This window comes from Hyaena hyaena, unplaced genomic scaffold (genome assembly GCF_003009895.1).
Source record: "Hyaena hyaena isolate Hyena2069 unplaced genomic scaffold, ASM300989v1 scaffold_256, whole genome shotgun sequence".
In the NCBI taxonomy this organism is placed as follows: domain Eukaryota; kingdom Metazoa; phylum Chordata; class Mammalia; order Carnivora; family Hyaenidae; genus Hyaena; species Hyaena hyaena.
In genome coordinates, this window is record NW_024080885.1 from 1,668,438 (window position 1) to 1,694,577 (window position 26,140).

Here is a 26,140-nt window from a genome sequence, read left to right on the forward strand (position 1 = left end):
ACCGTTTCTATAAGCTCATTATCGTTCATACAAAGTTACCTTCGACAGGACGGACAAGTCCTCTCTACTTATGTTACGTGTAGTCCAGCCTGCTAAAGGAAAGGCAATTATTTAGGGTAAATAGTAGCCAAATGTTCAGATTCAAACTCCCACGTTCTTAGAAGAAAGGAGAAGGAAGAATTTCGTCAAGGAACCATGTGCATTTTGTTTGGAATTAACTGAAATATCGGTGCTTTGGGGAAGCCATAAAAGAATGGTGTCACTTCATGGACTGCGGGAAGGGGACAGGCTGACTGGAAGGAACGTTGTCTAGAAACTTGAGCCCCCGGGGGTGGGGAGTAATTGGGTTGTGTGAAGCCCCTCAAGCCTTTTGTTTCCTGCAACTCTTCCCCGACCATCCCAGCGACCATCCCAGCGCCCAGATGAAGCCTGGGCATTTCATTTCCCTTTCTAAGGCAAGGTCCTTTCACCATAGTTTGTCAGTAGGGTGGGTTTCTTCTCCTCGGCTTGTTGTCTGTTTATGCCCAGAGCCTCAGACCCAGAGTCCCGCCACCAAGGATCCTTCCAGCCCAGGGGCTGCAAAAGGCTTTTGCTTCCCTACCCTTTCTAGAAGAGGAACGCACCCAGTCTTCCCTCTCCCTTCCCACGCCAGCTCCCGCTCTTTCCGCTTCCCCTGCATTTGTCTATGGGTGGGGCCTTCGCAGCGGCGCGCGGCAGCTTGTGTGGGGCGGGGCAGGTTCCGCGGGCCTCCCGCCTCCTTCGCGGTACCCCGCCGCTGCAGCCGGCCAAAGTCGGAGCTCCTGCAAATCGCAGCCGGGCTGAGAGTAAGGGCGGGGCGGAGCGTCACGTGATGACGTCGCCTTGCGTGCGGCTGTTGCTAAGTTGACAGGAAAACCCCGCGAAAATCTAGACTCTTTTTGGTGTTGCACGTTTTGTTAATTTCCCACTGTGTTTCTTCCTCTTCTTCCGGTAACCTCCGGAGAGAGGATAAAAAAAAAAATACCCAAACCCAAGCGCTGTCGGGACCCGGAAGCGGAAAGGGCATCTTTGAGGTCGATACTTCCGGGTCACTGGGAGAGTGCGGGATTCCGGGGCCGAGAGCGGGTGGCGGATCCGGGACCTCGCGTGATTCTCGGAACCAGAGCAGGAGCGGCGTCTGTGGCTATGGCTGTGACTCTGGACAAAGACGCTTATTACCGACGAGTGAAGAGATTGTACAGCAATTGGCGGGTGAGATAGATCCCGTAATTTTCCCCGGGGAGCCCCCCTCTGCCATCCCATAATAACCCCGTTTCTCGGCGCCCTTTTTTCCCTTTCCGTCGGGAATTCCCGGGTTCAGTGTCGCGCCCCTTTAGTTGCTGCAGGACCATTCACCGCAGGCCGCCCCCAGCGCCGCCCCGGAACAGGGAATCCCCCGCAATCACCCTGCCCTGCAGCCACCACCATCTTCCCCGCGTGCTGGCCCCCGTCATGCATAACAGCCTCCTCTCACAGTCTCTTCCCGCCCTAGAAGAGGCAGCATCTTTCCCTCCCACTCTGTGATCACGTCTTGCTGCCCCCCTGCTGCGGTGTTCATACACACCCACGCACTCCCCCTCTGTCCTTCCAGAATCAGAGTATCCCGCCCCAGGTCCCGCCAGAATTGCAGCCTTCTTCGTAAAGGGTGAATGGAGGGGCTAGCAAGATATGAATCCGGCTCTTCGTGTTTATCGTTTGCGGGGCTTTTGCTGGAGTTAAAAAATATATATATTGCTCACGCGCAACTGTCTCATGATCTAGGCCCTGCTGTGGCTAACACAGAAACCCTAATGCTGAAAACCTGCAAGCGTTAGTAATGCAAAAACGATGTGATGCTTAAAACCTCACTAGTTTTCCTCTTTAGAAGAGTATCCGGGGCACGTGTTGAGGAAAAGCGCTGTTGCAGTCTCCAGTGTTTTAAAGGTTGGGTAGTTTTGCAGCTTGAGAAACGTCCACGATTGAAATTTATTTCTATGATAGTAATTCATCAATTCATACATTTGATTGCATCCTGTGGTGCGGACTGAGCTGTCTAGCTTAAGTCTGGCCTCTGAACTCTGTCATCCGGGGAAGCTAAAACTAATAAAGACTTTTTAAAACCTGAAAAACGTCCTGACAGAAATGATCAACTCTGATTTCGGCGTTGTAAATTGCTTTTGAAAGGCAACTAAACTAAACACCTCCTAAACACTAAGCTATTAAAATTGGTGAGTTCCCTGCCATTCATATTAAAGGTTAATGTGTCTTTGATTTTTTTGAAGATAAATGCATTAGATAATTGAAAATAAAATGGATTCTTTGTTGCATTTTTATGAAAATAAGGACTTTAAGAAAAATGCTGAACATAGTTTCATTTTTAAGATTTTGTATTGGCTAATTTCTATCAAATGTTTTCACAGTTACTTTTACATTTTTAATAATCCACGTTAGAAAAACTCTGGGGCACCTGGGTGGCTCAGCCCGTTGAGCATAGAACTCTTGATTTCAGTTCAGGTCAGGATCCCAGGGTTGTGACAGACTCCTCCTCCCTGAGCATGGAACCTGCTTAAGATTCTCTCACTCCCTTTGTCTGTTTCCCCTCCTGCTTGCGCACACACTTGCGCTCTCTCCCTCTCCAGTGAAAAAAGGGGGTAGCACTTGGTGGCTCAGTTGGTTGGGCATTCAGCTTCAGCTCGGTGGTGATCTCACAGTTGGTGAGTTGAAGCCCAGCATCTGGCTGTCTGCTGTCATTGCAGAGCCTACTCTGGATCCTCTGTCCCCCTCTCTCTCTGCCCCTCCCCTGCTCTAGCTCACTCTCAAAAATAGACATTAAAAAATCATACAGTGAAAAAAAGAAAAATGTGTTTTAAAAAAGGAAAAAAAACTTTCTGAAAGTTGCAATATTTTCCAAAGGTTAATAAGTACAAGGGTGTACTTCCACTCACAGACCCTGAAGTTATATACTTTTGATGTGTAGGTTGTTCCTAGTCCCAGTGATTCAGAGTTTATCAGATTATTCTTCATCTTCTCTAGATCATTCTTAAAAGCTAAGATTAATTTAGTTAGTGTTCCATTACATGATTGATAAATGCAAAGCATGAGACTAGGAAAAATTTGAGGCCTAAAGACAGATTGGCAAACTTAATAATATTAAGTGACAGTCTTTAAATCCAGGAAAGTTAAGTTGTTGGCCCTTATTTTCTGTTCCTCAAAAATCGAGTTTTTTGAGAGAGAAAGAGAGGACACAAGTGAGCAAAGGGCAGGGAGGAGAGGGAGAGAACGAAAAGTGGGGCTCATTTCCACCCAAAGCAAGGCTTGAGCTCAAGATGTGGGACTTGAACTCACGAACTGTGAGACTATGGCCTGAACTGAAGTCAGTTGCTTAAGGACTGAGCCCTCCAGGTGCTCAAAAATCATTAAAATTTATCCTGACTCTCCTACTTACATCATTTGAAGAGGTATGTTAGATGTTAATAAGATCTGGTATTAGGTAGAGTTATGAGCCAACTCCATATAAAAATGTACTCATTAGCAAAATTTGTGACAAATTATGAAAATCTTAACTTGAGTAAACTTTATACTTTCTTATAACTATAAATTTTAATAATTTTGCCCAGAACCCACCTGTAGAATTCCTTTTTGCAAGCATAGCCTTTCTAGGTTACAGTACTTTCATCCTGACCTGCCTAAGCAAAGATCATGGTGTGTGGGATAATTCTGGTTGCTTATTCTCTTAGCTGTAGCAGAAGGACAGTGAATATATAGGTGCATGGTATACATATTTTTCACAGTTTTTCCTTTTTTTAGTAAGAAAACTAGCCTTGAGATGCGGGAATAACTTGAAGTTAACTATACAAATCCCAAGTTTTGTGTTGTCCACACCTATCTTCAAAGAAATATCCATTATGACAAAAATTCACAAACCAGAAAATTAGTTGGTTGCCACATCCACTTTTTTGTTGTAATACCTACAAGCATAAGCTTTTCAGAACCGTGTGGTTGTGTGTGGTGGCTTCACCTCTCTTCAGCCATAGAGAGGAACAGAGATGCAAAAAGCTACTAACCTTTTTTTGTTTTGTTTTTTAGAGAGAGAGCATGAGTGGGGGAGAGGGTCAGAAGGAGAGAGAATCCCAAGCAGGCTCCACGCTGAATTAACGTCGGGCTCAGTCCCACGACCCTGGGATCGTGACTTGAGCTGAAACCAGGAGTCCAACACTCAGCTGACTGAGCCACCCAGGCTCCCCATGTTTTGTTTTGTTTGTTTGTTTAAGAACAGGAGCTAATGTGGCTCCTGATCTCACTTATCTGCAAATTGAGTTTGGGTTAAATGCACGTTATGAGACTACTGCAAATAACATTATTTATTGATTACATTTCCATTAATTTATGTCTAAAAATAGCATCACACACTTCTGTTGGAGTAGAAATTTCCAAAACATTAGTAAGTAAATAATGTCATTTTAGAGATGAGAAAATCAGCTCAGTCAAAAGTCTTAACAGGAGATCTTCATAGCGACTAAAACATATTGCTGTTTTGTGACTGTATGTAGATGTTGGAGTCTAGTCCATTCCTGCCTCTTCTATTTTAGATCGGAACTGCCACGAGCAGCAAGCATTTGCAGCCCTTGTCTATTTCTGCTAGAAGACTCCAGGGGGTGGCGGTGGATCATGAGATTTGGCCTGTGGGCTTCTCCTCTCCGCATACTTAACTGGGTCCTTTTTCAGGGCTCCCAGCCTTTTCAGGATTGTGATCATTTTTAACCAGGTACTATGATTAGTACTGCGTGAGGTAAGAGGTGAAGGAGGTCAGTCCCCATTCTGCAGTTCAGCTGCTTTGAGAACTGAGGTAAACAATATCCAGGCACACCTGTAACCCATTTGAGACCTCCCTCTTAGGGCATCCTGGTATGAACCTTGACTTCAGTCATCTGCCTACAGAATCCCAAACGAATTCTGTAAAATGTTAGAATTTACCACTGTTTTCAAAAGGAAAGCCAGTCCAATGTGTTCATTCACTTGTCTGTATGCCACCAGTCAGGATGGAAGTGGTGGGTGGCTCTAACCCTAAAAAAGTTTGTGTCCTTGGAGAAAACTATATGCTATAGCGTCCATGCCTCTCTGGAAGCCGCTTTCTGATTCTGCCTATTTTTGTCATGGACAAGTGTCTTGTTCTGGATTGTTCTCCAAAAGTAAGCAGTTCCCTTCTATGGCTTAGGAGGGTTCTTTAAAATACAGACAGTTCCCATACTTCTTTCAGCAAGATACTGGGTTACTTCTACCCATTTCTGTTCTTATGGCTCTTTTATCTTGAGTGAGGTAGATAAAGGCTTAAGTAATGTGTGGGTCCCTTGACGTCAAGAAGAGGAGGCCAGATGGAAGTAAATGCCTGAGCAGGTTGGGGTTCATTTATTCTTGCATGCTCAACTTTTATAGTCTCCTCTCATTACTGACTTTCTTAATATAAGTCTTTATCCCTGGTTACCAGTTGTCGTGCCTGGCATGTAGTAGGTGCTCAGTGGACGATGGTGACAGTTTCTGAGCTTTCGTGCATCCCTTACTTGGTTTGAAGAGACTTCTGTCCAGACTACATATAGGTGACCATAAGTTCTTCCTTTCCTGGTACTATTCACCTCTTGTCCCTATGTAATTCTTAATGGCACACCTTTTTAATCTCCAGATTGTCTTGGTTTGAATGGTACATTATATCCTGACTATAATCAGGGACTTCAAAAATGGTTCCTCTTTTAATGCAATACCTACCCACTTGGTTCGAAGGGAAATAGTTGTTCCTCTGCCATGGTATTTCCCCAGCTTTTATTATTCTGATACCACCTTCACAGTTTCTACTTATTCTTTATTATCTATATGTACTTTGCACTCTAAAAGTTGTTTTTAATCAGGTAATACATACATAGGTTTTTAAAGACCAAGTAGTCCTAAAAACCTTAAAAACCAGTCAACTGACCCAGAAGCAATTATTGTAGTTCTTCTGCTTCATGGTTTTTTTTTTTAATTTTTTTAATGTTTCATTTATTTTTGAGAGAGAGAGAGAGAGACAGCGTGAGCAGGGGAGGGTCAGTGAGAGAGGGAGTCACAGCATCTGAAACAGGATCCAGGCTTTGAGCTTGCTGTTAGCACAGAGCCCGATGCGGGGCTCGAACCCACGAGCTGTGAGATCATGACCTGAGCTGAAGTCGGATGCTTAACCGACTGAGCCACCCAGGCGCCCCTTCTGCTTCATGTTTTGAAATACTGTGTATATACTTTTATTTCTTGAGTTGTCAGTTTTAGATAGTAACTGTTGCCTTGTTTTGGTAGCTTAGGATTTAAATTTAACTTTTGTAGTCTGTCACACTTCATTCCTACTTCCCTACCTCCTGATACTGTTTAAATCTCTCCTTGACAGGGGCAGCTGGGTGGCTCAGTCAGTTAAGAGTCCAACTTTGCCTCAGGTCATTATCTCGTGGTTTGTGAGTTCGAGCCCTACATTGGGCTCTTTGCTGACAGCTCAGAGCCTGGAGCCTGCTTCGAATTCTGTGTCTCCCTCTCTCTCTGCCCCTACCCCATGCATGTTCTCTCTCTCTCTCTCTCTCTCTCTCTCGCTCCCACACACACAAATAAAATTTTTTGAAATTTAAAAAAATAAACATCTTCCTGAAACATTGTTATGGAAAATTTCAAACCGAGAGGAAAGTGAAAAGTGATTTTTACAGTGAACACCTGTGTACCCACCACCTACATTAACAATTGACATTTTTATTATACTTGCTTTATCACATATCCAGCCCTCTTGATAAGTTTTTTCACAATTTTTATTAAAATCAGTAGTCAATTTACATTTTTATGCTCATGTAGGTACTTTCACTGCTGGATGAAGTAATAAAGTACAATTACCTTTCCTATTCTCTACAATTGTTCATTTTTCCTGACACTAGTGATTGCCTAAGTTTCTCTCCTTTTTAAAATGCTCTAGCCCTAATTTTTTCCTTCAGGCCTATTGTAACCTTCTCAATCTTTTATTTTAAAAATCTCACACTTGGGGCATCTGGGTGTTTCAGTTGGTTGACAGTCTGACTCTTGATTTCAGTTCAGGTCATGATCTCATAGTTTGTAGGATCGAGCCCTGCATGGGCTCTGCACTGACAGCATGGAGCCTGCTTGGGATTCTCTGTCTCCTCTCTCTCTCTGCCCCTCCCCCATGTGTATTCTCTCTCAGAATAAATAAACTTAAAATTCTCACACTTGAGAATAAAATTCTCAACCAAAAATTCTGTGTTGTTGGTTGTTTTTGTTTTGTTTTTAAGTTTATTTATTTGTTTTTAGAGAGACGGAGAGTGAATCCCAAGCAGGCACGACACTGTCCGTGCATAGCCTGATGTGGGGCTCAATCCCATGAACCGTGAGATCATAACCTGAGCTGAAATCAAGAGTCTGGATGCTTAATTGACTGAGCCACACAGGTGCCCCCATTCTGTGTTGTTTTTTAAAACCATCACCACCATTCCCCGCTCTGTCTGTACAGCTTGTTCTCCAGGCCTGTGGAACTTGGGACTTTACAATGTTGGGTCCCGTATATCCTACACCCCTTGTCTTGATTTTTTTTTTTTTTTCTTTGTAAGAGCATTTTCTCTATGGGCTTCTTAAAGGATATAGAGAATGTATATTTCTTGAGCAATTGTATGTTTTAAAAAGTTTTATTTTGTCTTCACTTTTGGTTAATAATACAGTTCAGTGTGATTAAAATTCAAGGTTGAAAATCTCTCAGAATTCAGCTCAGAATCCAAGCAATCATTTGGTACTCTTCAAACTTTGAGTATTTTCAGAAGGAAATGTGTCTCTTCCTGCTTCAATATATATGGCCTGTTGTTCTCTCTGAAACACTTAGAATCATCTCTTTATCCCTTGTGTTTTGAAATTTCACTGCCTTCATAGGAGCCTTTTTTTTCCCCTTCCGTGCATTGAATTGGAAAGTGGGGGGGGGGGGGTCTGTTCAGTCTCCAGGCTCAGTGCCCTTCAGTGATAGAATCTTTCATTGTTTGAATACTTTCTTCCCTCCATTTCCTCAGTCATCTCTTTGATTTACCCCTGAAATTCCCATTCCAGAAAATTAGACTGCTTGGCTTAAGTTTGTTGGTTACCTTTCAGTTTTATTTCCTATCTTTGTCCTCTGTTCCCAATACTGCTTCTTAACTTTATTTTCTTTCCCACTTATGAATTTTTAAAAATTTCAGCTATTTTTAATTTCTTCTTGTCCTCTTTCGTTTCATGGATGTACTATATTTATATTATAGGAGGTTTTTTAATGTAATTTTTGTCTTGTGTTCTCTGTCTTGTATGTTTCCTCTGGGTTTCCTTGATTTTTGTTACATATTGGAGACTTCACAGAAACCAAAATAAGGCTTGGCTACCCATCCGTATTAAGAATAAAACAATAAGAAACTGGCCTGCAACTCTGCATGAAAGGGGACTCTCAACTAGTGGGGGTAACAGTAGAGTGAATAGGCTCACTTATTCCATGGAGGACCCCCAGATGTCAGTATGTGAAGAGTTTTCTCTGAATTCAGTGAAGATATGCAATGAAAAATCCTCTCAGTTCGTTCCCAATTATCATTCAAAATACAGACTTTAGTTTTCTAAAAATTAGCGCTTGCTTCTGCTGGGCCTAATACCTAAAGCTAGAGCCTTGTTGAGCCCATGTTTAAGTCTTTTTGCTAAAGGATTAGGTGTTGTCTCAGGGCTTCCAAGAACTGGGGGCAGCAGGTGGGAGAGTCCCTCTTTTAAGCTTACTGACCAGACCTTCCGTTTTGAGTCCTGAACTCATCCAGGTACAATCTGCCCGGTTCCCTTTCCCTGATACTTGGTGCCGCCAGAGTTCTGAGCCCCTTGGGGCTTTTTGAGACCCACGTACCTACCAATACATTTCCTTACCAGTTAGAGCGATTGTCAGGCACTTGAGGTGCGGCTACCATAGCTCTGCTTAGGCGATTCCCACTCTTACCGTCTTTTCTTCTTCCAGATTCCTGTTGAATTCTTTAACGATGTTAAGAAAGGATCCTTTACATCACTATAAATGGAAAACTATGTCCCTTTCCAAAATTTATAAGTGGCTGTTAAAAAGTAAAGATAATGTAAGCACAACAGCGCTACTAAATCGTAGCAGGTGTTAAGGACTAGCATTAAACAGATACGTTCTTTTTTTAACAAAAAATTTATTTTTATTTTAATTCCAATATAGTTAACATACAGTGTTCTTAGTTTCAGGCGTATAATATAGTGCTTCTGTACGTTACTCAGTGCTCATTATGATAAGTGTACTCTTCGTCCTTGTCACCTATTTAACACACCTCCTCATCCATCTCCCCTCTGCTAACCATCAGTTCTCTATAGTTATGAGTCTGTTTCCTGGTTTGTCTCTCTCTGTCTTTTTTTCTTCTTTGCTCATTTATTTTGTTTCTTACATTCCACATGTTAGTGAAATCATATGGTATTTGTCTTTCTCTGACTTACAGTGCTTAGCATCACACTCCATGTCATTGCAAATGGCAAGATTTCATTCTTTTTTATGGTTGAATAATGTTCCATTATATATATGTATGTATGTATACGTGTGTGTCATTTCTTTATCCATTCATGTATCATTGGACACTTGGGCTGCTTCCATGATTGGGTTATTGTAAATCATGCTGCAATAAAACATAAGGGTACACATATCCTTTCAAATCAGTGTTTTTGTATTTTGGGTGTGTAAATAACCCAGTAGTGTGATTACTGGATTGGAAGGTAGTTTTATTTTTAACTATTTTTTAACTTTTTGAGGAACCTTCTTATTCTTTAACAGTAACTGTACCAGTTTGCATTCCCACCAGTGGCGCAGAAGGCTTCCTTTTTCTCCACATTCTTGCCAATGCTTGCTTTTTCTTGTGTTTTGTTTTGGTTTTTTTAGAGACAGAGAGAGTGAGTGGGGGAGAGGGGCAGAGGGAGAGAGAATCCAAGCAGCCTCAACTCTCAGGGCAGAGCCTGACACAGGGCTTGATTCACGACCCGGGGATCATGATCTGAGCTGAAACCTAGAGTCAGATGCTCAACCGACTGAGCTACCAGGCGCCTCTTGTATTTTGGGGGTTTTGTTTATTTATTGTGTGATGCTTACTTATTTATTTTGAGAGAGGAGAGAGAGAATCCCAAGCAGAGCCCAACTTGGGGGCTTGAACCCACACATTGTGAGATCATGACCTGAGCCGAAATCGAGTCACACCCTCAACTGACTGAGCCAATGACTCAGCCACCCAGATGCCCCTTGTGTTTTTTATTTTAGCCTTTTGACAAGTGTGAGGTGATAATCTCGCTGTAGCTTTTCTTTACATGATTTGATGATGAGTAATGTTGAGCATCTTTTCATGTGTCTGTTGGCCATCTGTATGTCTTTGGAGAAATGTCTGTTCATGCTTTCTGCCCATTTTTTAATTGGTTTATTTGTTTTTTTGTGTCTTGAGTTTGTGTGAGTTCTTTCTGTATTTTGGCTACTGAGCCTGTAGCAGATATGTCATTTGTAAATATTTTCTTAAACAGGTATAGTCTTGATCAAGTGGATTTAAAGAGAATTGAAAACTATGTAACTTTTTTGTGCTATAATTGAATATTTTAAGCCATATCTGGGATCACCTAAAATCGTCTTTTATATGGGTTGTACACAGACTTTCAGAAAGTCTGTTCTGTTGTGCACATACTTTTTAAAGTTTATTTACTTATTTTGAGAGCGAGCACGTGCACGTAAACAGGGGCTAAGGGCTAAGGAGAAGGGGAGAGAGAATCCCAAGCAGGCTCTGTGCTTGTTAGTGCAGAGTCCAACACGGCTTAAACCCAAGAACCGTGAGATCATGACCTGAGCTGAAACCAAGAGCCAGATGCGTAACTGACTGAGCCACCCAGATGCCCCTAACTGTGCAGATTCTGTATATTCATCCAACAGCTAATCTTTGACCCCAGTAACTGTAACTGCAGTGATAGGGTACAAAGTAATTTTTAGCAAATACACTTTCAGTTTGTAGCAATAATGATGGCAGACACATAGTAGTTACCATTAGGTAAGTACTGTTGTAAGCACTTTCTACACTCTAGCTCATTTAATTCTCACAGCAGCATTTATTATTGAGGAGAGTGGAACACCGAGAGGTTAGGTCACAATACGTGGTAGGATCAAGGATTCAAATCCAGGTGGTCTGTGTTCAGAGTGAGCCCTTACCAATAGGCATTAGTGTCTCTAAATATAGAAGGCAGACCTTGATACCCATTGCTTGCAATTGCTGAAAGAAATTTCTCTTAATTTTAAGAAGGTACCACTACTAACACCTTAACTGAAAAGTTTGTCAAGTGACCCTAAGTCTCTTTAGAGATAAAAGTCAGAAACTTCCAGAGACTTTTGTCTTTAGGATCCTAATGAAATCATCTGATTTGTTAACTGAAAGAGAGAGAGATGGTAGGAAAAGAATAACTTTATCTATATTCTACAGTAACTGTATGCTAATAAAAAATAAGTATTTTACATTTAATAGTGAATTTTAATTAGACTTTTAGTACTTTTTTAAAAGTCTAAATCATGAGTGTGAGGATTGCTTATATATTTGTATGGGAGTTTTTAAGTGTGCTGGGTTTTGATGGGGGTTTTGAACATGATGACATACCGCACATCAGGTTTTATTGTGAGGGCTACAAGTACTAACTGCAAGGCACAGACACAAGTGGCTGCTCAATAAATACTGTTATTTCCATCTGAAACACCTGTTTCAGCAAGACTTGGATGTTAGGTGGACCAAACAGACTGGAAGGTGCAGAATTTGGACACAGAAAGGGTTCGGTGGGGGTGCCTGGGTGACTCAAGTCAACTGGGCATCTGACTTCGGCTCAGGTCATGATCTCACCACTTGTGAGTTCTAGCCCCTTGTTAGGCTCTGTGCTGACAGCTCAGAGCCTGGAGCCTGCTTTAGATTCTGTGTCTCTCTCTCTGCGCCTCTCCCATTCACACTCTGTCCTTTTCTCTCAGAAATAAACATTAAGAAATTTTTTTAAAAAAGGGTTTGGTGGGTGTTGAGAATCTTTGCATACCAGGGGTCACTGCTGCAAGATGGTTCATCTAGAAAGGGGATCCCAGGGCTCACAAGTCCAGATTTGACAAGGGTTCATGTGTGAGTTCTGCAGATCAGCGCAAGCAGAAGAGATCAGGTAGGAAAGTGGGGCCATTTAAGCGGCACAGAGTTGAGCCCTGGCTCCCTCCAGTTAACCAGGCACTTGGAGTTGGGTGTAGAACTGGTCCTCTGGCAAAGGCTGCTGCCCTTGGGGCGTTTTTCTTTCTTTTTTCTCAACCAGCCCACTCCACTCCACTATTTTTTTTTTAAATGTTTTATTTATTTCTAGGAGAGAGAGAGAGAGAGAGACAGCGCGAGCAGGGGAGGGTCGGAGAGAGGGAGTCACAGACTGAAACAGGCTCCAGGCTCTGAGCTGGCAGTCAGCACAGAGCCCGATGCGGGGCTCGAACCCACGAACCGCAAGATCATGACCTAAGCGAAAGTCGGACACTTAACCGACTAAGCCACCCAGGCGCCCCTCCACTCCACTATTTTAAAGCAAATTCCAGACATAACATAATCTGAAAATACTTTATTATTGTATGTGACTGTATTAGGTTACCTTGGGTAACTTGTGTAAGTTCTATAGCAAATAAAAATTTCCCATCGTCTCAGAAGACGGTTTTCACATGTAATCTGTATATAAGGCATTTGTACTCCTCAGAAGGTTTGAAAATACAAAATAGTGTCCCAGATTTTGCTGTCTAAAATACTTGGTTTTATTGTAATCCTTTTCATTGAATCACAGTTTAAGAAAACTTTTATCTAAATTCATTATCTTTAAATACCTAAAATTCTGTTGTTACATGTCTTTCATTGGTTAGAGCCCACTGCTTTTTGTGAAAAATCAATCAAGAACTTCTTGTGAAATGGTCAGAGCAGCTGGGGTCCAAGAGAAATTAGGATTCATCCTCTCACGTTTGTGATGGCCAGTGGAAAACTAGACATTTTATATGAATTGAAATCCTTGGGATATTGATTTGTTTCTCCATCTGCATAAAAAAGCTGAATATATGGGTCTTTTTTCCTCTCTTCCTATTTTCAGTTTTATTGAGTTCCCTTTGGATGAATTTCCCATATCATTAATGATTAAGCTACATGATTACACTCTCTGTGTACTTTTTAAAAATGTATTACTGTGTATTTTGAATTTTTATGCATGTTGATACCTTTTTTCTGTGTTGGAAAATTTTACTGGACCAGGATTTCAAATATCAGAATATAGTAAAGGGGGCTTTTTTATTAATTTCAGTGGATTTTATAGACAGATGATGGGGGAATTAATTTATCTGTAGCCAGAATATATAAGCATTAAATATAGGCAGGTGCATGTTCCTAATTTGAGGAGGTTATCAAGGTAGTGGTAACATTGTTGCCACAGAATCCATGTTTATTGAAGAATTGGAGCATATGTAGCAAAAATTGGAAGAGGAGAGGTAATGTGCTGTGTCATAGGAATCATATAGCTCAGTGGTTCTCAGACTGACGGCAGGACTCTTGACATTCCTAAATCATTCAGGACCTCAAAGAACCTTTTTTTGCATTGGTTGTATCAAGTATACAGAGAAAATCTGGCCTCCTATGTACGTGAAGCTGGAAAGGGGAGAGTATTTTAATAACCTTACAGATAATTATGAATATTGTTACTGCATTGAAACTCTAGAGGTGGTAATCTTTTAAAAGTTAGTTGTAATGTGGCGTTTGAAACCACAACATTATACTTTTTATAGTCAAGTTACTGTATCTTTGATCCTCTACCCATGGATGACTTTGTAACATTATGCATTGGTTCTCAGTTGTGCAGATCTTCTAAACATCACATATTTCATTAGATGATCTCAAAGAATCATGTATGTGAATATCATCACTAATTTTATATGAAGTCTTAAGTAGGTAAGCTAAGTTCACAGTGGTGAGTCATGTATTTCAGAATTCATATTTTTGCCTGAAAACTCAAATTTTATCATTAACTACATAACACATTTTCATTTTCCTTGAAGTGACAGGCTCACTTCACTCATTTTCAAGAAAATGTATGCCTGATACCCAAGTCTGCTTAAATGGCTACTTCAACTTGGTATTCAAATAATTGTAAAGTTTTCCTTTAGACAACCATCAATACTTCAGGTTGCACACAGAAATAGTTTGTGTGTACTTCGAGTTTCTTTACACAAAATATTAAAAAGACTTGCTCAAGTGTTGGGATTTCTTACTATAGATCATTTTTGCTCCATCGAGGACATTCTTAGAGAAACAGGTCCCCCCTTCCATGGGTATGTGGTAATGAAGAATTACTTTGGTGCCAATTGCCTTGATTCATGCTAATGCACTAGCGTTTTTTGGTGGTGGTGGTGGTGGTGGTTTTTTAAAAATTTCTTTTTAATATTTTTATTATTTTTAATGTTTTTATTTATTTTTGAGAGACAGTGCAAGCAGAGAGAGAGGGAGACCCAGAATCTGAAGGGGTGCCTAGGTGGGTCAGTCAGTTAAGTGCCTGACGTCAGCTCAGGTCATGATCTCACGGTTTGTGGGTTTGAGCCCCATGTCGGGCTCTGTGCTGACAGCTCAGAGCCTGGAGCCTGCTTTGGAATCTGTGTCTCCCTCTCTCTCTGCCCCTCTCCTGCTCCCACTCTGCCTCTCTCTCCCTCTCAAAAATAAATAAATATTTAAAAAAAGTTCAGAATCTGAAGCAGGATCCAGGCTCTGAGCTGTCAGGACAGAGCCTGACTTGGGGGTCAAACGCATGAACTGTAGAATCATGACCTGAGCCAAAGTCAGACACTTAATCGACTGAGCCACCCAGGTACCCTAAGGCACTAGCCGTTTTAATTACCATTGCTTTTGCATCATCAGTGAGAACTAATGATAAAACTTTCCCAACCTGAAGGAAAACATTTTCACCCTGAAAATCAGTGCAGGAATGCATACAGTTTCTGTGTGGGAATTTTTTTGGATTATGTATTTTCTTGTGGTAAAGAAATTCAACAGAACCCTTAATTGTTACTGTATTTGGATTCTTACTGGCAACCAGAAGCCTTGATGTGTGGAAGAGTCTGGAGTAGATGTTTTTCTTGACTTTATAGGGGAAATTAGAGATTTGACCTTCTAGCCCACAATTTCCAGTCTTTTGGTCTTATAGAGCCGTTGAAGAATAGCTGATGAAATGGTTGGAGGACTCATACTTCTCAATTTCAAAACATTATAAAGCTGGAGTTATCAAAACTATATGATATTAGTTTAAGAATGGATACTTAATAGAATTGAGAATCCAGACATAAAACTTCACATTTGTATCATTGAAATTTTTTTTCTAATGCATAATTTGATTTTTGACTGGGAGAGTTCAGTGGGGAAAGAATAGTCTTTTCAACAGCTAGGTAACCATATGCAAACAAAAAAAAAAAATGAAGTTAGGCCTTCCCCACACCATACACAAAAATTAATTCAAAATGAATCCTGGATTTAAATACAGGTAAATTTTTATGTCCTTGGATTAGACAAAGTCTTCTTAGATATGATGTCAAAAGCACAAGAAAATAATTTGGACTCCTTCAGTGCTGATGCATAAGGGCACATTTACCCCAATGTTCATAGCAGCACTCTCAACAATAGCCAAAACATGGAAAGAGCCTAAGTGTCCATCGACTGATGAATGGATCAAGAAGATGTGGTTTATCTATACAATGGAATACTACATGGCAATGAGAAACAGTGAAATCTGGCCATGTGTAGCAACATGGATGGACCTCTGGGTGTTATGCTGAGCGAAGTAAGTCCAGAAGAGAAGGACAGATACCATATGTTTGCGTGTATAGGAAGATTAGGAGGAACTTAACGGAGGACCATGGGGGAGAAGAAGGGGAAAAAGTGGGGGAGAGGGAGGGAGACAAACCATGAGAGACTCTTGAATGCTGAGAACAATGAGGGCTGATGGGGGTGGGGGAGAAGGGAAGAAAGGTGATGGGTATGGAGGAGGGCACTTGTTGGGATGAGCACTCGGTGTTATATGGAAACCCAACTTGACAAACTATTTAAAAAAAATAAAAATAAAAAAATAATAATTTGGACTCCTTCAGAATTAAAAATTTGTGTTTGAAAGGACCACATCATTATGAAAGTGAAAAGAACGTACTGAATGGAGAAAATTTGTAAGTCATATCTGATTAAGAGACATATCTGGAATATAAAAGGAACTCTTATAACTTAATAATAAAGCGGTAATTCAGTTATAGAATTTGCACAGGATCTGAAAAGGCGCTTCCGCAAAGAAGGTAGACAAATGGTCTGTAATCACATGAAAAGGTGCTCAGCATCATTAGCTGTCAGGAAAATGGAAATCAAAACTACAGCGAGATACTACTTCACATGCAGTGGACAGTGGTGCCAATTAAAAAGGCAATACGTGTTCATCAAAATATGGAGAATTTGGAAACCTGATAGGTTGCTTTTGAGAATAGATGGTGCAGTCACTCTGGAAAACAGTCAGGTGGGTCCCCACAAACTTAAAACATAGAGTTACCATATATCATGACCTGGCAATTCTTCACCTAGGTATATACTCAAGAGGAGTATGCCCACACAAAATCTGACATGAATGTTCATAGCACCATTATTCAGAATAGCCAAAAAATGGCAATAACCCAAATGTGCAGCAGTTGATGAATAGAATCAGTAGTAGATCCATATAGTGGATTGTTATTCAGCCACAGAAAGGACAAAGTACTGACGCATGCTGCAACATAGGTGAAACTTGAAAGCATGTTAAGTAAAGGAAGCCAGACACAGAGGCCATATATGTTATTTCATTTATATGAAATGTCCAGAATAGACATATCCATAGACACCAATTAGATTCAACAGTTGCCTAGGCGTAGGAGGAGATGTAGAGTGATTGCTAATATGTTTCTTTTGGGGGAGATGAAAATGTTCTAAAATTAGATGGTGATGGTTGCAGAACTCTGAAAACCATTGAATTGTAGGTGAATTATCTCTCAATAAAGCTGTTTAACCAAAAGTAAGGACTGTGAGGCTGCCAAGCAGACTTGGCATTTGTACCTTAAACTTGGAATTTCTATTAGGATAAAATTCTATATACCCTGAGTAAATACTGAACTTTGTATTCCAGTTTCACTAGGATAAAACGAAAATGACTAAATTACCTACTTTTATTTTTCAGAAAGGAGAAGATGAATATGCCAATGTTGATGCCATTGTTGTATCAGTGGGTGTTGATGAAGAAATTGTTTATGCCAAATCAACGGCCCTACAGGTGAGAGGTTTCTGGCAGTTCTAGCCCTGAAAGTCCTTGAATCATCAACTGCGCTGTTCAGTGTTGTATTCACTCGCCACATTAAAAATTAAGTTCTTCAGTCCCAAGTCTCAAGTACTGAGTACCAACTATTATATTAGGGCTGGTAGAGAAGATTTCCATCATCACTAAGAGCTCAGTGAATGCCCCCCCACACAAAAAAAAGAAAATTTTAAGAAAATAAACACAGCCTTCTAAAAAAAAAAAAAAAAAAGAACCATACTTCAACGAAAAAAGAAATGTAAAAAATAAGTTTAGTGGATAGCACTTAAAAAGAAGTATATAAATTGAGATAGATTTAATTGTATATAACAAAAAAATCTGACAGTGGATTAAGCAAAGCAGTTCTTTCTCTTTTAGTTAGTCTTCAGGGACACGGGGTTTTTCTGGTCTCTCTTCTGCCATATATAGAGTCTGGCCTTTGTGTTCATGGTGCAAAAATTGCTAGAGGTCCAGCCTTTACATCTGCGTTCTAAGAGTGAAGAAAGGGAAGAAAATGGAGACCTCTTTCCCTTTTATAAAGAGACTTGCTTGAAGTCCCACAGAATATTACTTCTAACTTACTGGCCAGAATCTAATGGCCATACTTAGCTGTAAGAAAGGGTGGGAAGTAGTCTTCATGCTGAGTATGCCCAGCTAACAATCCCAAGTCTTTCTGAGAGGGAAGAAATGAATAATTGGTAGGCAACTAGCAGTCTTTGGAGGAAGTTGAAGGTGCATTTCCCTGATGTACTACTTTGTCCCTTGTTGTATGCATTTCTGTTCTACTAAATAACAGTGTGTTTCCTAGAAACAAATTATCCCTATGATTTGGTGGTCTTTATTATGGAATATTTCAAACATCAAAGTAGGTAAATAATATATTAGACTCCCATAGGAACTCTTTATGCAATAAATTGTAAGCTCTTGGCTAGTTTCACTTTTATCCACATCTAGATTGTTTTGAAGTTAATTTCAGGTACCTTAATTTATAAGTATTTCTGAGTAAGTACATTAATTTTTTTTAACTTGTAAATATGGTCACTGTCGTCTTTTCCTATAGACGTGGCTCTTCGGCTATGAACTGACTGATACTATCATGGTCTTCTGTGATGACAAAATCATCTTCATGGCCAGCAAGAAGAAAGTGGAGTTTTTAAAACAGATTGCTAACACTAAAGGCAACGAGAATGCCAATGGCGCCCCTGCCATCACACTGCTGATCCGAGAAAAGGTCAGAACTCGTGAAGAATGTGGCATGAATGTGAAAGAACATTTAAAAGTGATCGGCGGAAATCCCGCTAGGAATTTAAAAGAACACGGGAAGACTTTTGCTGGTTGTCGTTGTAATTACAAAGTTCTATCACATCTTCATTGTGTTTGTTAGGAAGAAAGAAGTTCAATAACCTGTCGGTTCTGCAGCAAAGCACACAGGCTGTGAGATTCTGTCAAAAACTGACTTTATCTGTCCATGCTCGATGGTACTGTCAACTTGTTTGTTTTAATCTTAGTCATTGAATTAGCATAAGTGACTTTTTTTTTTTCAGTCCTCTCTACCCCCAACATGGGGCTGGAACTCACAAGCCTGAGATCTAGATTTGCTTGCTCTGCCGACTGAGCCTACTGGGAGCCCCTAGAATAAGAATAACTTTAAATATCCTTAAGAAAAGAGACACACCTCATATTCAGTTTTTATCACATGTGGTCTTTTTTGGTCATACTTTCCACCTGGCACTTTTTCTCAGACTATTATTCACCTATTGTGTGAGTGTTTTAGCTGTTCCTGAAGAAAAAGAACAGTCTTGTCAACTCATATGGCACTTTAGTATATAAAAATATCCAAAGAAATGTTAACTTCTAGAGTGTTACAGTCTGCTGTAAGGAAGTAGGTGGGGCATGGGCAGAGAATTTATTCTTTCTATGGTACCAAATATTTGTCCGTGCCTGTTAATAGTAGAACGTAGATGTCCAATTCTAAAACTAATTAACAAACCTCTTTTCTTCTTTGTGGCACTGATAGAATGAAAGCAATAAGAGCAGCTTTGACAAAATGATCGAAGCCATTAAAGAGAGCAAGAACGGCAAGAAGATTGGTGTGTTTAGCAAAGACAAGTTCCCCGGAGAGTTCATGAAGAACTGGAACGACTGCCTCAACAAAGAGGGCTTTGACAAAGTGAGGGCCCTCCCGAAATGTGCAGCTTAGGGGTTGCGAACACAGAAGTGCGGCAGGCTTCCATAACAGATAGTGCAAAGAATTTGTTTTGGGGAAAGTGTATATTCCTTCAGATTTCCGTTTTTTACTCTCTTTGGCTGAGTAGTAAGTCAATTTGACTTTTCAGGCGGGAATCACGCATTCGGAAGATAGTTCAGCTATTGCAGGGGGGAAACAGAAAAATCTTTCTCTCTTTTTTTTTTTTTTTTTTTTGTTAAAAGTTTGTTTATTTTAGGAGAGTGTGCAGGCACATGCAGGGGAGGAGGAGAAAATCCCAACCAGGCTCCTCACTTTCCTTGCAGAGCTCAAACTCACAAACCACAAGATCATGACTTGAGCCACAATTAAGAGTCCTACTCTTAACTGACTGAGCCACCTGGGTGCCCCCAGAAAAATCTGTTAATCCAGAAAAAATATTTTTTCCCCATACTCTCCTGCCTATCTTCCTCTTCTACGTTTACAAGATCCTCTAGAAAGGAGCATTTACATTTAATGGTACATTAGTTTAATGCCTCTTAGAATACACACAGTGATTTGGTAATGAGCTATTTTAAATGTTTATTCAATCCAAGGAAAGAGTATTTTTATATTCCATAAACTACTGATGAATAGTGTGCTAAATAACCAGGTAGCTTCACTGATACTCACATTGGGGAGATGCATTTCTTTAGCAGTTCTGTATTTACATGTTAGAAATTCTTATCACTCTGACTACAGATAGATATCAGTGCAGTTGTGGCCTATACCATTGCTGTGAAGGAGGATGGGGAGCTCAACCTAATGAAGAAAGCAGCTAGTATCACCTCTGAGGTCTTCAACAAATTCTTCAAGGAAAGAGTCATGGAAATAGTTGATGCAGATGAGGTAAATGGAGAGGGGAAAGTCTGATATTTCAGTGAAGCAGAAGTAAGTCCCTACAGTACAGTGTTTTTTTTGGTGCATGTTAGCTTCCTTTGAAATTAGGCCTTTGATACATAAGTTAGTGGTATGTAATTATACCAGTTCTCTTTCAAAATAACTGTAAGCCTGCGCTGGTTTCTTGAGGTTACCCAATATTTTACTTGAGAATTCCTTGCATAGCTGTGAATTTCACGCATTGTTCTCAAAATCTGCTTTGCAGGTACACCAGTATATTACCTGACACATAAACCATTTCATAAGGCTTTTATAGCATCCTCAGTGATGTCAGGATATATGTTGTCTTCAAACAGTTATGTCTAAACACTCAACACTCTTAAGACTTTTTGCCACCCTCTGATGAATATTGTAACTATTTGTTTTATTTCTTTATGCTTATAGAAAGTTCGACACAGCAAACTGGCTGAGTCTGTGGAAAAGGCCATTGAAGAGAAAAAGTACCTTGCTGGGGCAGACCCTTCTACTGTGGAGATGTGTTACCCTCCTATCATTCAGAGTGGTGGCAATTATAATCTGAAGTTCAGTGTGGTGAGGTAAGTATGAGAACTTCAAAATATAACAACAATCAGAGCATTTTGGCTTTTCAGTGGATTTTTTTTCATGGACTCATTCTGAATTCAGGAAAGTTTAGGTATAATCTCTATACCCAGCATAGGGCTCAACTCACAACTGGGAGATCAAGACTCAAACGCTCCACCAACTGAGCCAGCTAGGCGCCCCCGAATATTTTTATTTTATTTCCCATTGGTACTCCCTTTTATTTGAGCATGTGTTTGATTTTTCTTTTTCAGATGATTAAAAATACCAAGAAGGTCACCTGGGTGGCTCATTTGGTTAAGCGTCTGACTTCAGCTCTCAGCTCAGGTCATGATCTCATGGTTCATAGTTCAAGTCCCGTGTCAGACACTGTGCTGACAGCTCAGAGCCTGGAGCCCGCTTCAGATTCTGTATCTCCCTCTCTTTCTGCCCCTCCCCATTGGCGCTTTGTCTCTGTCTCTCAAAAATAGATGTTAAAAGAACTTTCTTTAAATACTAAGAAAAATGTAAAATTTTGAGAAAAACCATTAAGATATTAAGAGATACACCATAATGTAATTCCTCTTCTGATTTTTTCTTTGAATGAACAGAATAAGTATTTCATTCATTCTTTCATTCATTCATTCATTTTTGAGAGAAAGAGAATCCTAAGCAGGCTCCAGGCTCTGAGCTGTCAGCACAGAGCCCAACATGAACCATGAGATCAGGACCGGAGCCAAAGTCAGCCCTTAACCGACTGAGCCACCCAGGTGCCTGTAATTTTAAAAATATTATAAAGAATGCTGCTCAGTCTAAAGGAACTAATTCATAATGAATACTGCAGTTTATAGTTGCTAGTGGATAAGTGTTGTCTTGCCCTTGGACTTTAAAACTATAATGAATAGAATTTGTATATTCTTTGTCTGTTTAGGATCCCACAAGTCAGCTTCTCACTAAATTTTTTTCCTGTGAGTTTTGGCCAGTAATTTTACCTCTTTATAAGCTAGTCTGTTTAAAAAAAAAAAAAAAAAAAAGAGTTTAGGTCCTTCTTCAGCTACAGGATATAACAGGAAAACGTGGTGATTACAGATGTTACAGACCAGTGCTCCTAAGGATTTTGCTAGTTTGTGTAATGAAATGCTTTCTTCTTCTGGTCTCTAGTGACAAGAATCACATGCATTTTGGGGCCATCACTTGTGCCATGGGTATTCGCTTCAAATCTTACTGCTCCAACCTTGTTCGCACTTTGATGGTTGACCCTTCTCAGGAAGTTCAAGAAAATTACAACTTTTTGCTCCAGCTTCAAGAGGAACTGCTAAAGGAATTAAGACATGGTGAGGTGCCTTAGAAAAGGTTTGGAAATGAAGTAACAAAAATGTCTCTAGTGTTTATGTGCAGTTATATCCCTTAGGTTTTTATACTAAAAATATAGATTTTAGTAGCCTTGAATCACCCTAGCATTTCATTCTTCAATCTTCTTTTAGCATGAGTGGTTATTGTGGTTTTACATTGGTGTTTACAAAAAACTTTTGTGTCTGGTTAGGCCTCTGTGTCCAGATCTTCATAAAATACTGTGGTCTTGTTACTTTTCTTTAGAAGGTTCTGATAAGTGTATCTCTAGCAACAGGATGTGTATTGTTAATTCTACATTGAATGGATACAAGGAATCTTAGCCTAAGAGCAAAGCTAATCCCAACACTGCTAAGCAAGCAGCTGCCTACCTCAGAAGGAAGCAAAGTGCTCAGCACCATACCTCTTTTGCCTTGAGACTCTGCACTCCTAGTTGACCTAATGGGACTTTAAGTTTTTCACCTTTAAGCTACTCTGGGGGCCCACCCATGTGCCCATAGCTTCTGGACACCATTCCTCCCTGCTACTGCAAGTCGATCTTGAGAAATCCTATTGGAAGTAATAGTCCCAGGTAGATTAATGAGGATAAAGACCCCTTTGAGGCCAGCAAATCTAGAGTTTTCTGGCTTGAAGACTATATTCATATCCTAGATCATGAAACATTAAGCCAGAATCCTTTTTTTTCTTTTTTAAGAGAATGTTTATTTTTAACTTAAATCCAAGTTAGTTAACATATAGTGTAATAATGATTTTAGGAATAGAATTTAGTGGTTCATCACTTACACATAATACCCAGTGCTCATCCCAGCAGGTGTTGTCCTTGATGCGCATCGCCCATTCAGCCCGTTCTCCACCCAGTACCCCTCCAGCAAACTTCAGTTTGTTCTCTGTGTTTAAGAATCTCTTATGGTGGGGCGCCTGGGTGGCTTAGTCGGTTAAGCGTCTGACTTTTGCTTAGGTCATGATCTCGCGGTTTGTGGGTTCGAGCCCTGCGTTGGGCTCTGTGCTGACTGCCAGCTCGGAGCCTGGAGCCTGTTTCAGTCTGTGACTCCCTCTCTCTCTGACCCTCCCCTGCTCACGCTGTCTTTCTCTCTCTCTCTCTCCTAGAAATAAATAAAACATTAAAAAAAAAAAAAATCTCTTATGGTTTGTCTCCTTCAAGGCCAAAGTCCTTCTAATAATAATTAACCCATTCAGTAGTCCTGTTTTTCAAAATGTATGTTAACTTTAATTATTATGCCATTTATCAACTCAAATTATTTCACTGAGACTACCTGGCATCCCATAGCCCTCCTATGTCAGTGTGTCTCAAGCAGTGTAAAAATGACTAGATGAATTTTTTTTTTAAATGCAGATTTCTAAGCCCTACCACTCCTGCAGCTGCATTTCTTCATTCACACTTTTGAGAAACTCTGCTTTAGGGAACTTAAAAGGTGAAAAAAACATTGATAAAAAAATTGTGGTCGTAGGGGCGCCTGGGTGGCTCAGTCGGTTGTGTCCACCTTCAGCTCAGGTCACAGTTTGTGAGTTCTAGCCCTGCGTTGGGCTTTGTGTTGACAGCTCAGAGCCTGGAGACTGCCTTAGATCTGTCTCCCTCTCTCTGCCCCTCAGCCCCCCTCACACTCTGTTTCTCTCTCTCTTAAAAAATAAACATTAAAAAAATTTTTTTTAAATTGTGGATGTTTTTGTTTGAGTTTGTTTTCCACTGAAAGATAACTATAATGTTTCCTTTCTGTCTTGTCATTAGGTGTGAAGATATGTGATGTGTATAATGCTGTCATGGATGTGGTTAAAAAGCAGAAGCCAGAGTTGCTGAACAAAATTACCAAAAATCTGGGGTGAGATGTGGTGAAGTTCATTGTCACTCTGAGACAATTTTCATGACTGGCTATGGTCAGGCAAAATATTCCTAGATCAATTCACCCAACACTTATGTACTTTAAACTTACAGTCCAAACGCATAGTGTTATCAGAGAATGTGGGAAAGATTTCATGTCTACTTCCAGGGATGGGGTGGAGATTTTTCCAGACCAATGTACTAGAAGCCAATAGACATTCTAAGCTTAAATTACTAATGTTAGGAGACATTTACTTTATATCCTCTCTCAGAACACTTCAGCTCATATTTGCATATGAAATACTCTTGAGATATCCTATGATTTTAGTTTTTTTTTCAATTTTTATTTAATCCAGCATTTCTCAAATGTATTTAACCATTGAACACCTAGAAAGACTTAACATCTTACAGAACCAAAAAGACACTTTGGAAAACAAAGGCTGTGGGCAGTTTCCTTAGATGGAAACTAGTCTGAGATACATAGTTTCTTTCTGGAGTTTTCTGATGGACAAGAGGAAATACACTGGCCTGTACCAAGTCTTGGCCCAGGTGACTTAATCCTAGTTATCAACATTTCACAAATAATTGACTTGCTTGGGGCACCTGGGTGGCTCAGTCAGTTGAGTGTCCTGTTCTTGATTTTAACTCAGTTCGTGATCCCAGGGTCATGGGATCAAGCCCCGCATATGGCTCTGTGCTGAGTTGGAACCATGTTTAGAATTCTCTTCTTCCTCTTTCTCTCTCTCTCCCTCCCTTCCTCCTCTCTGCCCCTCTGCTCATACTCGCTCACTTTCTATCTCCCAAATGTAAAAAAAAATTAACTTTTTATTAATTGCTATGCTTAATCCACTTTTTACGGTCTTGGTAATATTCCCGTTACCAGTCTACAAAGTTGTTTATAGGAAAACTCTTAAATTGATTTCATGGTAGAATATTAAAATTTAAATATGGGTGAATAAGCTAAAATGGAATAAGCTAAAATAAAGAAGGCTTGATATAATGAATGTTACAAAAGGTACTTAATAAGGAAATTCTTTTCAACATATTATTAGCCCAAAGACTGTCCTTGAATCTTCTTCCTTAACTGACTGATCAGCAGGGCCAATCACTCAACGTGTTTGCCTGCCTTATCCTGAAAATTGAAATAGAGTATATTGTACTTGACCCATGTTAGTTACAGATCTTGTAGCCTATTACTGAAATTTCTCCTCATTTCTTTTTTAGGTTTGGAATGGGAATTGAATTCCGTGAAGGCTCTTTAGTAATTAATAGTAAAAATCAGTACAAACTAAAGAAAGGTGAGTTTTACAGGTGTATAGTAGGAAAATACTTTTTTGAATAGTTTCCTTTAGCTTCATCTCCCCCGTTTTCTGTGTAAAATCTACACTTCTCCACTCTCTCATGGTCGTAGACTGATTCCTGTTTGCTGTTTTAGGGATGGTTTTCAGCATCAATTTGGGATTCTCAGATCTGACAAACAAGGAAGGGAAGAAACCAGAAGAAAAAACCTATGCTCTGTTCATTGGCGACACAGTGCTTGTGGATGAGGTGTGTATTCTTCTTCAACCTTTGATTGCTCATGAACTAACATTTAAAGTACATTTATACTTTATGGTTTGTTTGTTTTTTTCCTGAAAGCTGTTTGTTAGGGGCACTTGGGTCAGTTAAGCACCTGGCGCTTGAATTCAGCTCAGATCCTGATCTCACAGTTTGTGGGATTATGCCCCTGCGCTGACAGCTCAGATCCTGTTTGGGATTATCTTTCTTTTTCTCTCCCCCACCCCCCCCCCGCCCCCACATGCTTGGGTGTGTGCTCTCTCAAAATAAACTTTTTTTTTTAAGTGTTAAATGCTAGCTGAACGGGGGCGCCTGGGTGGCTTAGTCGGTTAAGTGTCCGACTT

At 40.2% G+C, this 26,140-nt stretch overlaps 1 protein-coding gene across 1 annotated transcript in view; it reads left to right on the plus strand.

Annotated features, from left to right (window-relative positions):
- The first annotated feature begins 1,078 nt into the window (after nt 1–1,078).
- SUPT16H (SPT16 homolog, facilitates chromatin remodeling subunit) overlaps nt 1,079–26,140 on the plus strand; it is a 40,654-nt gene continuing 15,592 nt past the window's right edge. Inside the window, exons 1-10 of the mRNA XM_039245229.1 lie at nt 1,079–1,230; nt 17,296–17,388; nt 18,470–18,640; nt 19,427–19,579; nt 20,336–20,482; nt 20,918–21,069; nt 22,214–22,386; nt 24,150–24,240; nt 25,464–25,537; nt 25,675–25,787. Of these exons, the coding sequence (XP_039101160.1) occupies nt 1,165–1,230; nt 17,296–17,388; nt 18,470–18,640; nt 19,427–19,579; nt 20,336–20,482; nt 20,918–21,069; nt 22,214–22,386; nt 24,150–24,240; nt 25,464–25,537; nt 25,675–25,787 (1,233 nt within the window). The 5' untranslated portion in view covers nt 1,079–1,164. The remainder of the gene's footprint in view (nt 1,231–17,295; nt 17,389–18,469; nt 18,641–19,426; nt 19,580–20,335; nt 20,483–20,917; nt 21,070–22,213; nt 22,387–24,149; nt 24,241–25,463; nt 25,538–25,674; nt 25,788–26,140) is intronic.